Below are 15,527 nucleotides of genomic sequence, written 5' to 3'. Positions count from 1 at the left end.
TCTTATCAACATTAGAAACTAAGTTTGGTATGATAGGATTAAAGTAGAAATTCGATTTTTTTGCGTAATTTGAGTACTAGAGTTGGTACGACTTCTTTGCGGTCATTAAGGAGGCTATGGGGTCATGCACCATGGCAACGAGTGTGTAAACCAACATGGCGGACGAAGAAAAACAGGAGGTGAGATTGAGAGGAAACATAACAATTTTCTTCCTTCCTACTGCATAGCCCCGTAATTTTCAATGGACAGTAGAATAAGCTATAGTGCGTGTACAGATGCTGATCCATCGCCTCTTAAATAACCTTTAGAGTAGGGCAGAAATTGGTTGTTGGCAGTCTGTTTTCCAGTAGCGGTGAAGGCTGGCTAACATTTTAAAACAAATTTAAAGGTTGGAAAATGGTGTAACCAAGGAGTTTCCCTTGGTGTAACGTTACTGTTCGCTAGTTCAAGGATTTTCTCCTCTCTTTGTTGCCATGTTGAGTTTCTGCTGGCCTACTGTGTTATCCTGCATGTAGCAGCTGCATGCTGTATAGCAATTGTTCGCTAGACGTGATCTTCCTAGTGTAGATCATCAAAGAATGTTTAAATCCGAAGGTTTTCAACATGCAACAGTTGATTTGATCATGAGCTTGCGTGTATCTAGAAGTAGATTTGTTATTAGAGAATCTGTGTGTGCCCACAATGCACTACCCAGAAATGCTCTGTAACATCCCGGGTTCTAATTATCACCATATTTTCCAAATTTTGACTTGTCGTGGTAATAAATTATAAACAAACTGCAAGTTTACGTCATAGCACCATTAATTATACCTCTACTATTATATGTAATGTATCTGTTGCTTGTTGATGATCGCTGTACTTTAAGGTGAGGCATGATACCGACCATGTCGATCTTGTGCCCCAGTGTAATTATTTGCTGAATTCAAGTGCCCTAATTACAGGTAGGCTTTAGTATGCGATTTGGAGAAACTCGAACGTCGCGTTTCACCATATCGCATGTCGATTTTGGCCACCGGAGCGCGGTGACGCGCAGATCGGCCGTGTGTGCGATTTTGGCCACCTGAGAGCAGCAACGCGCAGATCGCCGAAATGAAGGGCAGGGAGGTCATGTGTGTGCGAATTTCTCCGCTTGAAGGCGGGAACTCGAAGATCGCCGAGATGGGACCGCACGTACGGGAAATGCTCCGAAATGAGCCTGCCGAAATGTGGTGTGGCCTGATGATGTGAATTTTAAACATCATATATTTACACTGGGGATTTTATAGTTAGACCAAATGCCAACGTTTGATTAAAACTGTCTTAGTATTAGTCAGAAAGTTAACTTGTTGCTTTCTTTCCTCCACTCACAGAGTCTTCAACAGGACCGAGAGGAGTTTTCGTTGAGAAACACTGAATCACCGATAATATCCACGTAGAGTCGGTGCCATATCTACTATGTATTTCAAAGATTTCTGAATGATATTGCGGGGTGTACAGTAAAATTACAACGTTGACGAAAGCGTGATGGTGGGGCCATCTAAATGGCGAAGTTATGAATAAGTAGGGTCGCCGAAAAGCATGTGCGAGTTGGTCAACTGCTCGAAGCAAATATCGGAGCAAAGTATTCTTTACCGGCGGTTATATACCGGGCTATAACTTGGCCCATCTGGGCAAGAATGTGCAATAACGATGATTAAAGTGTAACGCTATATACTAAGTATTATTGCGTGCTAGAATAAGGTGGCCCTCCAATATAATGCTAACATCTACACGGGGATTTACGACAATCGCCATAACTTCCCTCTCTACCAAAATAACAAGATGGCGACGATGATGTTGTGACGCTATCCCGTCATCCATTGTGGTATCGGCTTGGCGACTTTGCGGTAAAAATCAAGGTAGCGAGAAATTATTTGTACATACTGTTCATATACAGTATATTAATATAAAAGAGGATTCAGTCAAAAACCGCGGCGCAAAATATCGCGGCCGGAGCCAGACGTTATTCTATACATGACAAGGTTTGCGCTGGGACTTTTTTCAGACCAAATACAAATATACCCGCATTTTGGTTGAAATTGGCAGTTTGGTAAGGTTAATCAGTACCGGTAAGTTAACTGCCTTCTTTCCCTACACTGGGCCCGGGAGGACTATTCCTTGAGAAACTTGTCATAAATCACCGAAAACACCGAGGTAGACTCGGGGACAGATTTACTAAAGAGTACGTCTAGAGACTGAGTAGAGTGGAATCTTCCGGTAGGAATGACGCCTGTAGTATGCCGTGAAATTGTAACGTTAACGTTGGCGAGAGTGTAAAGACTGGCCCGTCTAAACTACGAAATATTACAAGTACTGGTAAGCTGACTGGGCGATGCTGACCGCGCCGATCAACCTACGGTCCACATGTTGCCAGTAAGTTGGGCTGTCCTGGCCCGAAGAACCCACTGATAGCACTCAGGGGCTTACCGCAGGCACCAAGGAAGTTCTTCGACCAAGAACAGGTAGCATACATATATGCAACAACAGGAAGTAGGTTGTTTTGTGTTTTGTGTATGTCTTCAGATTTTTTTGTAAACATGAAATTCACAACCTGCGTTCCAGTAAACTTCTGGTTTGTTTTGTTTGTTTAGATTGATCGCAAAATTTAGAAGGATCTTAAAGTCTATCCAAATTTATATGTTGAAAAATTTAAATTTCCTTTGATAATTTGTCTAAAAGACGCCGAGCCTGTATGGGGTGACGCACGCATTTAAAAACAAGGGGTCATTGTCCTCTGAAGGAACGCCCCAGAATGCATCGCGTTTCCTGCCAATCTCACCTCTACAGCGAGTTGGATTCATTTCATAGAACAAATATGTGTACGTTGCCGGTCAAACAAATTTGAAAATTATTGTTGCAGAGGAATATCGATCATGCTACAATAACCTATATTTTCATTATCATTTTTACAACAACCCCAACTGATCATAGGATGTATTGAAATATGATATAGCTACAAGACAGTTCCCCAATGAAAGAAATGCTTGTGTTGGTGTGTGCACGCCTGCGGGGCGTGTAACTGACAACTGCTTTTGGAATTAATTGACAGCGATCCCTTCCTTCCGCTGAAGGTCCAACCACTCCATTAGCGTACGGTCAAGTTCTTGATTCTTCACCCTTGGTCATGCACCAGCCGTTTGATGTTGGCTAGTGCTGATGCGAGTGGCTGAGCTAGTCCGAAGAATTTTGCAACAGGTAGACTATCAATGATTGGCTAGAAGTCACCGTATGTGGACATTTCTATCATATTATTGACTGTCGCACCTTACGAAATATTACTGTTGTTTTCTTAGGACATCTGGTGGACAACGCCACGCACTTTATTGTTAGGCAAAGGTGTTATTGTTTGGTGCGGTTAATGTGTTCATATTGAAATTTCCCACGTCGGCGGAGTGCTTTCCCACCGAACAGGTTACTTGATCGCATTGTGTTGGTGAGTAGAGAGTTTTATTAAGAAGAAAAGGCTTAACCTAACTAGTCTGACACTGTCTGAAAATTATGCATAGTGGGCAATGTCAAAGAATTTTCGAACGGAGGACATGAAAATCAAAGACTTTACCGCACTATCAACGTTTTCTTTGTCGGTTCATACGCCGACATTTTACAATATTCAAAATGGCTATAAGTTTGTTCTACGAATAAGACAAATTAACTACAGACAAATCATTCTCTGTTTTTTGGTAAACTTCTATTTAAGTAAAAGGTGACGATAATTTAGGAAATATTTATTCTCTGTACATAGCTATGTGTAATGCAAACCTTTTCCACGGCGCTGTGTGCCCGATGATCTCCCCTGGCTACTGCGATCACTTACCTTTTGCCGTCTTGACCGCGTCGACCGGTGGGATTCTAGCTGAAAAAATACTGCACAGACACTTATAAAAAAATTACCAAATGTCCTTTCAAAAGCTACCAGAAAGATATGTCTACAAGTGTCTGTGGAATATACAGTTATAACCGAAGAACACTTAGTCTACTACATGTATATTGTTTGCTTTTTTTACCGACGAGCCGGACAGGCGCTCTGGCCGGTGCTCCGTTCGTGCAAACCAGGTTTAAAAATACACAGAAACAAATATTTTCACAAAGACCAAGTAGGTTACTATATACTTCATGATGCCGTGTTGTATATGTTGTAAAACCAGGGGTCGTCACGCTGATTACAGCGTCACAGCCCACATGGGAGCCTGCACTCGGGTGGGCTCGGCGGCGGGCCGACTTCTGGCGGTTGGCCCTGCTGTTAGTGGCGCCGCAGGTAGTGCGCGTTCCGGCTCTTGGGTGGAGAGTTTCGCACAGATCGCGATCTGCGCGTTTCCGTCTTCAGGGGGACAAATTCGCACATCAATGATGGCATGCGCCGCCCATATGGCGATCTTCGCGTTTTCACTCTCAGGTGGACAAAATCGAACACATAGGGCGATCTGCGCGTTTGCGCTCTGAGGTGGCCAAAATCGACATGCGATATGGTGAAACGCGACCTTCGAATTTCTCCAAATCGCATACCTAGGTCTAGCTCCTAATTATCGTCATGAATCAAAAATTCTCAAATGATAGTGATTACACAAGAATTTGTCAAGTTTTAATAATGGACAGTGTGTATGATAAATTTGGGTTTAATCAGTTCATTGAAAAAAGGTACCAAAATAGGTAGCATTTTCTCTATATTGAGTGAAGCAGTAAGGATGGTAATTTACAGAAAGGCATTAATTTGTTATAATGATTAGATATCATTAGAACACTTTGAAATAAAAACAACTCCCAACGGATGAAACAAAAAGGACTTCACCAGAAGATTGAAAGAATTTCAATTGCTCTGATGAGCTACAAAATGTACATGTAATTGATTTCGCACTCAGGCTTACATTGTCTAAATCCTATTTCTTGGTCTAAACACTCTCAGTGTTTCTGTAATTTTCCAATGTACATTATTGTAGATAATAATTTGATTACCATACAATTTTAATTAGCAGCATGGGTAAGGGGATGAAGTGTGCCATCTCTGATTGCATGTTCCCTGTGTGCTGTAGGAAGTTGCAGTGGCAGCAGAAACTCCGGCAGCTACAGAAGACACTGCCCAGGAAGCAGCAGATGCTCCAGGTAATGCTGATGGTAAGAACTAAGGCCATGTTTATGTGAAGTCACCCAAACGCGAATCGGGTAACTCACATTCCTCACATCTGGTCCACGTACCATACATTCCTTTTAAAACATGCCCGATCACGATTCTCCGAAACTGCTATTGGATGAAAACACGCAAGGTGGTGTGTTATCAATGTCAGAGGTCAATGACCTGCTTGCTAGTGCCCCCCTCCCAACGTATCTCGGCCAAATGCCGATGTGGTCCCGCCAGAGGCGGTGAAGCTTGTCCTAGAATGGACACAATATCTGACCATTACTGCTCTTGAAGTTGCTGCCACGTAAATTTTGGTATTGTATATAAATAAAGAAATATCACCCCTTAATCCATGACCAGGCGAAGTCACATTGAAATCACATTGCGTTCAGAGGCAAAACGCGATGCGGGAAAACCGATTCGAAACCACCTGTAGAAGTGGTTTGGGATCGAGGCGCTTTCAATGTGAATTGGAGCCTTCAGATGGAGCCACTTGAAACCGGCTTTGGGGTAAACCACATGTAAAGCGCCTTAGGTGACTTCACATAAACACGGCCTAAATGTACCTTTCCTGAATGTCCATCACAATTTCTGTTCAACCAATGAAAACATAAATATGACAATTAGTGGTTTGACCAATGAGAGAGTGGCTGCATTTTTATGTACTTTTGACCGAGGTAGGTATGGGACTAGGATTGGTCCATACCATCCATTCTTCAATAGTGATGCATACCGGTTCACTGGATTTGGATCCGGACTTGTAAGAATGTTTAGGTTCAAGTCCAAAAAAACCTAAAAGTCAAGAACCGAGTCCGGACTTATTACCATAAAAGACCATTTCACATACCCCTTTTCTTTCCAAACCACCTAAAACCTTCTGTAGATTGTAAAATCTTTGCTGCAAAATGAAGAAAACATTGCCATCGGGCATTGTCAAGTACCGGCCTCCATGTTATGTGGCTAAGTTTCACGAAGACAACATTGCAAGGTTGCCAACATTCAATTTTGTATATGCCATGGGTTTAGGTCCGGACTTACAAGTCCGGAACTGAACCTAAACCTCTGGACTTGAATCCGGACCTGAACCTAAAATTGGGTTTAGGTATGCATCACTATTCTTCAATATATAATTTTGGGATTGAGAATTGTTGTTTGCATGCTTCTGTCTCGTGAATAAAGCAATGATACCGGGTATTAGGATATTTGCCAGGGAATAAGATCCGGGATCTAATTGCCTTACTCATCCTGTTTTTTGACATGATCAGGCAGAAGTTGGCAATTACATGTATGCGTCTGTGGTGGCTGTCTGTTAAATATTACAATCAAATTGTGAAGGAAATTAAACCGTTCTCCAACTCAAAACATGAAAACAACACCAGAAATTTCCAACTGAATTGCTCAGTCTTCATCAGCTTCATGACCCAAGTGCTGTGGACATGTGACTTTTCAACCACGTGTGACATCAGCATCGGGTCAGAGTTCATCGGAAGTGGGTACCGCCCCCTGTCCTGGTTGAGGGCAGGTTGGTAAGCCCTGATGTAGATGGCTTCTTTCACCCCTCTCACAAAGTAATCCCATTCTGTGTCCAAGATGTTAACCCCTTCCAGTAAGACAGTATGGCCCGGAGACTCAATATGGATATGTTGTGAAACCTCATTTCCTTCATGTACTTAGTATTTTACCAACTCAGATGAACTTTCATGCTGATATCAAATTGTCATGGAAGTTCATCTGCGTTCAAGGTAGTAATCATAGTAAGATGCTAAACTTCATTCCAACTTAAAGTAATATAGATACAAATTTTCAACGACTACTGTTGCCTTCATCAGGATAAGTAATGACCAATCACTTCCAAACATGCTCTGCAAACGTTTCGGACACATGACCTTATTCACACAAGACTTAGGCGCAGGTAAGGTCACGTGTCCGTAACACTTGCGGATTAACTTTCCTTAGTGATTGGTCATTACTTATCCTGATGTCATTTAAAATTTGATGTCTATGTATCTTTGTGTTCAAAAACTGAGACCTACTGGGGAGACTAAGTTTAACTGGGCAGAGGGATCATCTTCAGTTCTGAAGATTGCCTGCCCAAACTACAATAGACTGGGCTCTAGGCTATGACTAAGTCTGACTTCCCATGTATCTAGAACCTCCTGCTGAAGAGACACTTCCAAGTCAAGATGCACCAACTTCTGCAGAAGAAGAAGAAGCACCTGCTGCAGAAGAGGGGGTGACCACAGGTGAAGCAGCTGCTGCTGCAGGTGAGGCTGGTGCAGAGACAGCACCTGAACCTGGAACAGAGACTGCAGCACCTGAAGATGGGACAGAGACTACAGCACCTGAAGCTGAAGATTCAGCACCTGCGGCAGATGCACCAGCTGGTGAGGCTGGGGAAGGAACGGGGCAGGAGGCAGCTGAAGCAGCACAGGAACCCACAGCTGAGCAGACAGAGGGAGAGGCCCAGCCTACTGAAGGTGCAACATTAATTATATTATATCATCTTTTCTCATGTCAGTGTGATTGTTGGCCTTTCTTCTTGAATGTGTGTATCTATTAAATAGTCCAGTTATTGAGTATTGTTTCAATTATTTGCAATTATTGTATCCACTTTACCCCATTCCAAGAAAAATAAGGGCATGAATCAAATTGCAATGGTTAAATATGAATCAGTCATGCATATAACAGTATCAGCTCTCTGGGCCATTATCTGTCCAATATTATACCTTCATGACTTTAGAAATCAGGCCAACACAAGCATTAGATTTTGTAGTTTGTCACTTTGTATTTGTTCCTATAGAGGATGGTGGTCAGCTCATTAAATTAGTTCTGATTGGGAATTGTTACTGTTTGATATTCCAGCCCCTGCTGAGGGGACAGGTGAACCCCAGCAGGCTGACGGTGAAACTGCTGCTGAGAAGTCACAAACACCACCTGCAGAAGGACAGGCAGAGGAGGTAAATGTACTAAGCCTTATAAGAGACGCGGGTCGCGGGTATCAATTAATAACAGTTTCTGCAAGGTGTCTGTGCCTACATGTATGCCAGATAGGGACACAGGGAGACATCTGCTATCTTTATGACGGGCGTCCAACCATCTGACACAGGCTGAACTGTGTTGGGACAGGATTGTGGACTGGGACGGGACCAGGGACAGGGTCCTTAGCATCTGGGACACTTTCATTTTTACAGAGGACATACCGTACATGTACAATCCCTAATATCTGAATTTCCTCTGTTTTCAGGATGCTGAGAAGAAAGCCCAGTCCCCCATACCTCAGGTTGGTTCTATTCTGTACATCACAGGTTCTTGGAAGTTTGCAGTGTTTTCTGAGTTTTAAAATTTGTGAGATGTTTTATTCTCCAGTTTTTGTTGTTGTAAATGTAATGTCCTGCCATGGATTCCCCAGAGTGACACCTTTGTGGAAGGTGAGGCTGAGGAGCCACCTGTGCTGGTGAGTGAGAAGTTGTCCAGAGAAGGGAGTCCTGTGGACCAACAGAAGGTAGTGGAGACACCAGTACCACTGGAGCCAGGGACACCAGAGAAGCCAGGTAAGCACAGCTATATAACATGGGGCTCCAGGCTAACTTTGGACTTGAGCCAGTGCCCTAACCCAAAATATTTGGGCATAACTGTTACAGCAAAAGTTTTGGTTAGCTACAGACTACATGACATTGTGCATATTAAAGTCCTTGATTGTCATCTTGTTTCCTGTTAATCACATGCAATGACAGTACAGCTTACTAGTACATGTATTTATCAAACAAATATCACATTCCCATCTGGATTATACTGATCACTGTGACCAGTAGTTATTTCCAACCTCTCAAAGTTGGAGTCATCATCATCATCCACTGTGGAGATAGGAGAGTCTTTTAACATTTTTACATTTAATTTATTACTTAGTTCGAAGCCTTCATCAGGGCATGAAAATGCTGGGGTAACAATGGGACAATTAATTTTGATAATTCATGTTTATCCATAATAATCATAGTTAATGAGAACTTGATCTTCTGTTGACAGTTTAAGTCCAGGCCTGACTTATAATTCTGATCCTTGCTGTGTTGGAAGTTCCGCCTGCCTGTGTTGCACATTCTGAATCCAGGCTTCTTAAATTCTGAGTGCTGTGGTTAAAATTTGTCTGGTGTAGGTTATTTTCTATGTTACCTGCACCAGTGCAGAAAAAAGGATTTCAAGCACTGGTGTGATAAGGTGGTTGAGGAGGACATAGGTCTGGGCAGTGTTGAACTGTCCTCTTGTGGAGACAGTACATGGTGTCACCAGAAGGATGAAGTGAACTGAACTGGTGTGATAAACAACAAGTAGTAACGTAGTAATCATAAAGATTACTTGAAGAAAAACAACAATAAGTAGTAACTACAATCATTATGTGTTGTACTACATGTACAGCCTCACCTGCATTTGAGGGAGAGATGGAGGATAGAGACATGGAGGGAGAGATGGAGGATGGAGAGATGGAGGATGAAGAGGAGGAGGAAGAGGAGGAACTGGAACCAGAGTTTGACAGAGATGAGTTAGTGGAAAAATACCAGGTAGGTAAAGTCTACACCTCAGCACGGGTATACATGTAGGCCTCCAGATAGAGCTACAGGAAGGGGAGTGAGCAATCACAGAGAAAAAATATTTATGAAAAAATTGTATCATTTTAGATGATTACAGCAGGCAATTAAAAAAAAAAGATGCACATAAAAACCCAGATCTGGTAACTTCCAACAAAATGATACAATAGTAAATAAGAAATGGTTTCTAGTCTTATGGTGATCATGTGCTAAACAAAAAATTAATGTTTGTTACACCAAAACTATACCCCACAATATACATACATGCGTGACATGACAAACTCATTTTGTGACCGTCCCTAAATTTTCTAGATACTCTCATCCATTCACTTTGGAGGTAAAAATTAAAAATTGAATGTAATTTTAGTCCAACAAAGTATTATCATTCCAAGTATCCTGAACTTGTTTTGTGCCCAGGCTGCCTTGGCTGTGAGAGAGCGGTTACACCAGCAGAATGCACAGTTGCAGAACAAACTAGCAGAGTACTTCAGGAAGAAAAAGGTATGTGTCCACGCACATGGTGAACTCATGTACTTGTGCAGGCAGACTGACCAAGACATATTCACTATGCAGTGCTGCAGTTTTGTATTCTGATATCTTAACTACAAGCATGACAGATTTGCAGTGTTGTACAGATTGCTTTAAAGGGGGGCCCGCAAGCCCTTTTCCGTAGAGCGTAATCGGCCGTTTTAATTCTACGTAGAGCATAGACGGACCGCTCTTCGCATTTTGCGTAGAGCGTATTCGCCATTTTAATTCTACGTAATGCGTTGCAGCCACTTGGAATTTATCGTAAAGCGTAATCGAGAGGTTTCCGAATTCAGCGTAGAGCGTTGTTGGGACCCCCCCTTGCAGGCCCTCTTAAAGGAATCCAGTGCAATGTCAGTGCAACAAAACTGGATATACATGTACAGCCAATTTTCTGGTTATACTTTTAATGTGGTACAAAATGTAACACTATCCCATAACGTCTGATAATTCTGTGAGACACCAATGTGATGTCCCTGATGGAAAATGGTTGTTTTGTATTGTTTGTTTGTTCTAGCTGTTTATTGGTGGTACCCCCCAAAAAAGACTCCGTTTTAAAACTATTCTTAATGCTCCAAGACTTAGTATTAAATGATGAAAATGTGCCAAGTAATGACAGTAAAAGTCAACATCAGACAGGTTTCAGAATATCAATCGGCCTCCCTGAAATTGCAAGGGATGCCTTTAAAGAACATACTGTCGCATGATTTTTGTACATTGTTCATCAGTGACGATCTTGACCCTGTCAGTGAACTGCTAAGAAGAAAATTCAATTCTGCCAGTTCTTGACCAATCAGGGACCCTACACCTCAGCACAAGCTAGAATACTGGCCTGGGCCCAGTACGTATAGACAGCTAATGATTTATTTTTATCCCTGTTGTCCTGACCAGACTGATGAGAGCAGACAAGACATGGACAAAAATGTCACAGACCAGGAGCAGAGATACCTCAAGTATATGTGTATGTAATATTTATTTATCTATTGATTTGGCTGTTCAACACGCTCAGCCTGAGGGATGCCCAACTTAGGGCTATTACAAAGACATAACAGTTATTGTAACAGTGGAGTTGGATATAGCATGACTGTCTATAACAATGGCTTCTATGCACTTAAGATGTCTGAAGAGTAACTTTTATAACTTCAAGATTTTACATGCAATTTGAAAAATACAATGTAAACTACTGGTATATCATAGAGTTGGTAGTTAACAAAAATTTTCAAGCAATATTATGCTGATATACCATTGAACCTCTATAGCCTGATAATTTTTCCTTCAGTTTGCAATACGGGTATTATAAATGAAATTGTGAGTACATGTATTTGTGTAGCTAACCTGGAGGAGCTGCACCATCAGGAGGGAGTGGAGCAGGACCTGTACCAGCAGCAGATAGAGGACCTGCTGGAGCGGCGGCAGGACAAGGAGAGGAAGGCTGTGGAGGAGTGGGAGAGATATCAGGCCTTCAAGAGAGAGGTCGCTCTGACAGCCATCAACAGCAGGTCCGGCAAGCCTGTCGCTCCCAAGGTCAGACAAGCTTCCTCTCTTCCCAAAATAACTTCATCTGACTGGTATGACATAATATATAGGACATTGGGTTTTTCAGTTCTACACAGCTGGTATAGGCTGTCGCCTTGCTTATGATTCAATGTCTATCACGTATCAGACACCTTCCTCAGAGCTTCTGACTGGAGTACTGTTTGTTGCCAATGTATGTTGCACTTGATTAAAAGGGACAAGGGGGGACACAAACTTTGCCACATTTTGAATTGTTTTCTTGCTGCAAAAGAGCCACCTAGTTGTGTAAAAAAAAAGAAAACTCCAATATTTTAAGCTATTAACAATATAAAAACTAAAATCAGTGGAAAATGAAATATGTTTCATCTGCAAATGTCCCCAGTACAATGTCAACAGAAACAGAAGTATTCTCACACTATGTGATACAGCCAAACAGGTGTCAAATGGTAACTGCCTGGCAAATGGATACTGTTTGCCCAATATGATACTGTCTTCACAGCCACCATAAGATCTGCTTGGAGATTAACTCTAAAACCCTCTGCTTTGGAAGGAGGGTGAAGAAAAGGGGTGACAATCAGACAGTGGTACAATGTAGGTTAGTTGCCTGGGTGTTAGCCCTGATACACTCCTGGTTAGAGCTAAGTTGTGAAACTTTGACATTATCTCTGTAGGACGTTGAGCAAATCCAGGTGAATGAAACAAAGAAGGAGCAGGAGGTTGCAGCAGTGCGGCTGGAGAACATCAAGCTGAAGAACCAGCTGAAGAAAAGAGAACTGCAGCTCAAACAGAAGGAGGAGCTGGCCGAGGGGCTGCATCTCATCGATTTTGAACAACTTAAAATTGAAAACCAAACCTACAATGAGAAGATAGAGGAGAGGAATGAGGTAAATTAGTGATTTTTGCTTCTACATTGCTCTTCTAGTTTCAAGGAAAAACATTATCAACCCAAGACAAAACTTTTGAGAACCTGATTTTTGCTGATCACGGCTGCTTGTGAGGAGAAAAGTACCAATGAAAATCTACCTCGATTACATACAATATGTACATTCAATTTGGATTGTTTTATGATTAGCATTGTGGCTTCTTGTAGCTTCATCATGACCCTTAAAAATGGTAACCTTATATTACCTACTGCAGTCTTAATACTCTTGTACGATGGACACCAATTTCATGAAAGGGTTACCCAAAAATATTCACTGTCAAACAGCTCACTATTTATCAATATTTCCCCACCCTGCTCAAAACCTTACCTTAAGCAACTTGCCTTCATACCTGGTTGCAGGAGCTCCTAAAGCTGCGGAAGAAGATCACCAGCACCGTGCAGGTCCTGACACACCTGAAGGAAAAGTTGCAGTTTGTGCAGGCAGAGAACCATGTGCAGAAAGGCAAGCTTCGAGAGGTGGAGGAACTTGTTGCCAAGGTAGGCTTAAGATGGTCTTTAATGTTTTTGGTTTTGTCTGTTTTACTAGGATCTCCTAAACACACTTTTCTTTCTGGAGTCCACAAGGGTCACAGATGATGTAAATCACCACGTGGCTAATACAAGAGGGGCATTTGCTAGGCCTGCATCCAGATGATTTGTAGTGAATCCTCAACTTCCAGACAGTACTACTAGTAGTAGTATTTGTACCATCGCACACTGGGCATGCCCCTACTCTTTTTTGAAAGGTGTGGTGGGTTCTTTAACACGCGTGTGACTGTCTCTCCCCTAACATGGGACCTCCATTTAACATCCTATCTGAGGGACGTCTCTAATTGAAGCCAGGTATGAGTACACATTTTCACCTGTCAGTGAGTGAAGTGAGGAAAGTCAGTTTAAGTGCAGGTCCACCCACATGCATTACATTACAGATTCAATGCATGTAGGTGGATTTGAACCCAGGACCGGTGGGTTCTGAGCCAAACACCCAACCATTACGTCACACAACCCCAGAAGTTCAGTTCCAAGTACAGCCACTCCAAAAACCTGGAAAATTGGGTTTTACCAAGTTGTCTGAAGTACATCTTCATATGGAGGCAAACCTTCCATAAGATTGAGAGGCAACAGTTGCTTCCTCTGTAACACAGAAGAATTCTCATTGGTAAGCTGTTCATACATGTACATATTGTTCTCTACCATCTTTTCTTGGCTTCTCTGTATTCCAGAAAAGAGATGTGTTGTCAAGAACCAAGCAGGCCAGAGACGCGCTGCGGATTGACAACATGCGGCTGCGGCAGAAGTCAGGCCTGCTGGGAAACGAGCCGCTGTTGCGGGATTACGAGGAGAGGAGGGACGAAGGAGACGGGCTGAAGTTCCGACTGGAGAATCTGAAGATGAAACACACAGAGCTGACAATGGACCTGAACGGAGTCAAGAGGAAGATTGATCAAGTACGCTCAACTAGGATGTAAACAAACGAACCGAACTTGGTTTTTGGGACTTTAAACTTTCTGGAATGCTACATTGACAACTTAGCAAGTTTGTTTAGTTTCCTGTATGTACAAAACATTGTTACTTCATTGTCATTCTATCTTTAGTGTCTTTACCTAGACTAATCAATCTGTGCAAAAGTGATCCACATGGACCCCAACACTTTTTCCTGTACCCTCTGATATCATATAAAAGCTACATGTAAATGACTTCAAATTTGGTACAGGTGTAGCTTGAGTGTATATGCCTGTGATACTTTTCCCTTTGATGCTTTCTTGGCTTCTCTGTATGCTATACACATGTATCTGAGCAGTCAGGGTCACTTTGAAATGTCCTGCACTCAGCCAGAGTAGAATGTATTGTGCCTGGGGCTTTCTGTGGTCACTCAGTATCTTCCACAAACTCAGACTAGACAAGCATGTAAAAGTAATGAAATTCATCCTGTTAACATTGGTGAGTGTATTGTTTGAGTTTTTATATCAATAATTTGAATATTAGGGAAGCTAAAAATAAGAATGGGTCCTTAAGAGCATTTAAGCTACGTGTGTAATACAAATTTAGTCATTATACAACACAGTATCCCACTGGGGTCCACAATTGTCATGGACCCCAAATGAAAAGTGAATACAAAAGTCTTAAATGCGTGAAACAAAACTGTAATGTGTAGAACAACATGCTCTTAGGTGACAAATATGCAAAATAGCACATAGGTGTTAAACTGGAGGATTCGGTGCCCAGGGCGACGCAATAAGGAAGTACTCCCCACTGTGGCTTCTCCAGCAGCTTGAATAGTGAATTGACCCCCATAACCACATAAACTAATAAACATCCTAGACGGTCCAGCCACCGAAAACAATGGCAGGGACAGATTAGCATAATAACTGTCACTCTTTTTGAACAAATTCAAATGTTTTTTCTATACTGGTTTTCAAACTAACAATATCAAACCATGCAGAATGATCGGGATAGCTGTAACTGAGTCACATAAATCAAGAAAATACTATCTGCAACTTTCAGTTTCTGGAAAACCAACTTTGTGGTCAAATTTCAATTTTTCAAACTGTCTTGTCAACATTTCATCAAAGCCTCTAATTATAGATATCTAAAATGGCAACCTCACAACTGAATTAGCTTGGATAGTAAATGAGTCTAGAAATATGGGTTGCAATTGTGGTGTCAATTTGGTAGTATGAGAAAGCAGCACTAGTATACATGTAGACTGGATCTCTGTTAGAACTGTTCAAGTAACTGCCGGCCAATCTATAACACCACCAAACCTTGGCAAAACAGTACAGTGGTGTAATTACTATATTCTGGGTAAGGTGAGGCTATCTTCTTTCTGTAAAACAGACTGTACATGTAC

At 42.0% G+C, this 15,527-nt stretch overlaps 1 protein-coding gene across 2 annotated transcripts; it reads left to right on the top strand.

Annotated features, from left to right (window-relative positions):
* The first annotated feature begins 57 nt into the window (after positions 1–57).
* LOC109461873 (coiled-coil domain-containing protein 96-like) lies at positions 58–14,875 on the top strand. 2 transcript variants are annotated; one of them, XM_019758346.1, is made up of 13 exons: positions 58–179; positions 5,046–5,127; positions 7,282–7,608; positions 7,994–8,088; positions 8,376–8,411; positions 8,541–8,682; positions 9,542–9,684; positions 10,129–10,212; positions 11,131–11,200; positions 11,570–11,763; positions 12,426–12,638; positions 13,037–13,174; positions 13,900–14,875. In XM_019758346.1, the coding sequence occupies exons 1-13, from the start codon at positions 156–158 to the stop codon at positions 14,143–14,145; spliced, it is 1,794 nt and encodes a 597-aa protein (XP_019613905.1). In that variant the 5' UTR covers positions 58–155; the 3' UTR covers positions 14,146–14,875. The 2 variants fall into 2 exon arrangements, with proteins under 2 accessions (XP_019613905.1, XP_019613912.1); XM_019758353.1 differs by having other exon boundaries at positions 62–179; positions 5,046–5,115.
* The last annotated feature ends 652 nt before the right edge of the window (positions 14,876–15,527 follow it).

This window comes from Branchiostoma belcheri, unplaced genomic scaffold, assembly GCF_001625305.1.
Source record: "Branchiostoma belcheri isolate BF01 breed outbred unplaced genomic scaffold, Haploidv18h27 scaffold112, whole genome shotgun sequence".
Classification (NCBI taxonomy): domain Eukaryota; kingdom Metazoa; phylum Chordata; class Leptocardii; order Amphioxiformes; family Branchiostomatidae; genus Branchiostoma; species Branchiostoma belcheri.
Note: the sequence above shows the minus strand (reverse complement) of the source record. Positions and strands in the feature narration are given on the sequence as shown.

What these genes read in the sequence shown, in the direction of transcription:
- LOC109461873 (XM_019758346.1), top strand. Translation starts at nt 156, where the DNA reads ATGGCGGACGAAGAAAAACAGGAG. An exon ending in CGGACGAAGAAAAACAGGAG is followed by an intron (nt 180 to 5,045) that starts GTGAGATTGAGA and finishes TGTGTGCTGTAG; the next exon opens with GAAGTTGCAGTGGCAGCAGA. An exon ending in AGATAGAGGAGAGGAATGAG is followed by an intron (nt 12,639 to 13,036) that starts GTAAATTAGTGA and finishes ACCTGGTTGCAG; the next exon opens with GAGCTCCTAAAGCTGCGGAA.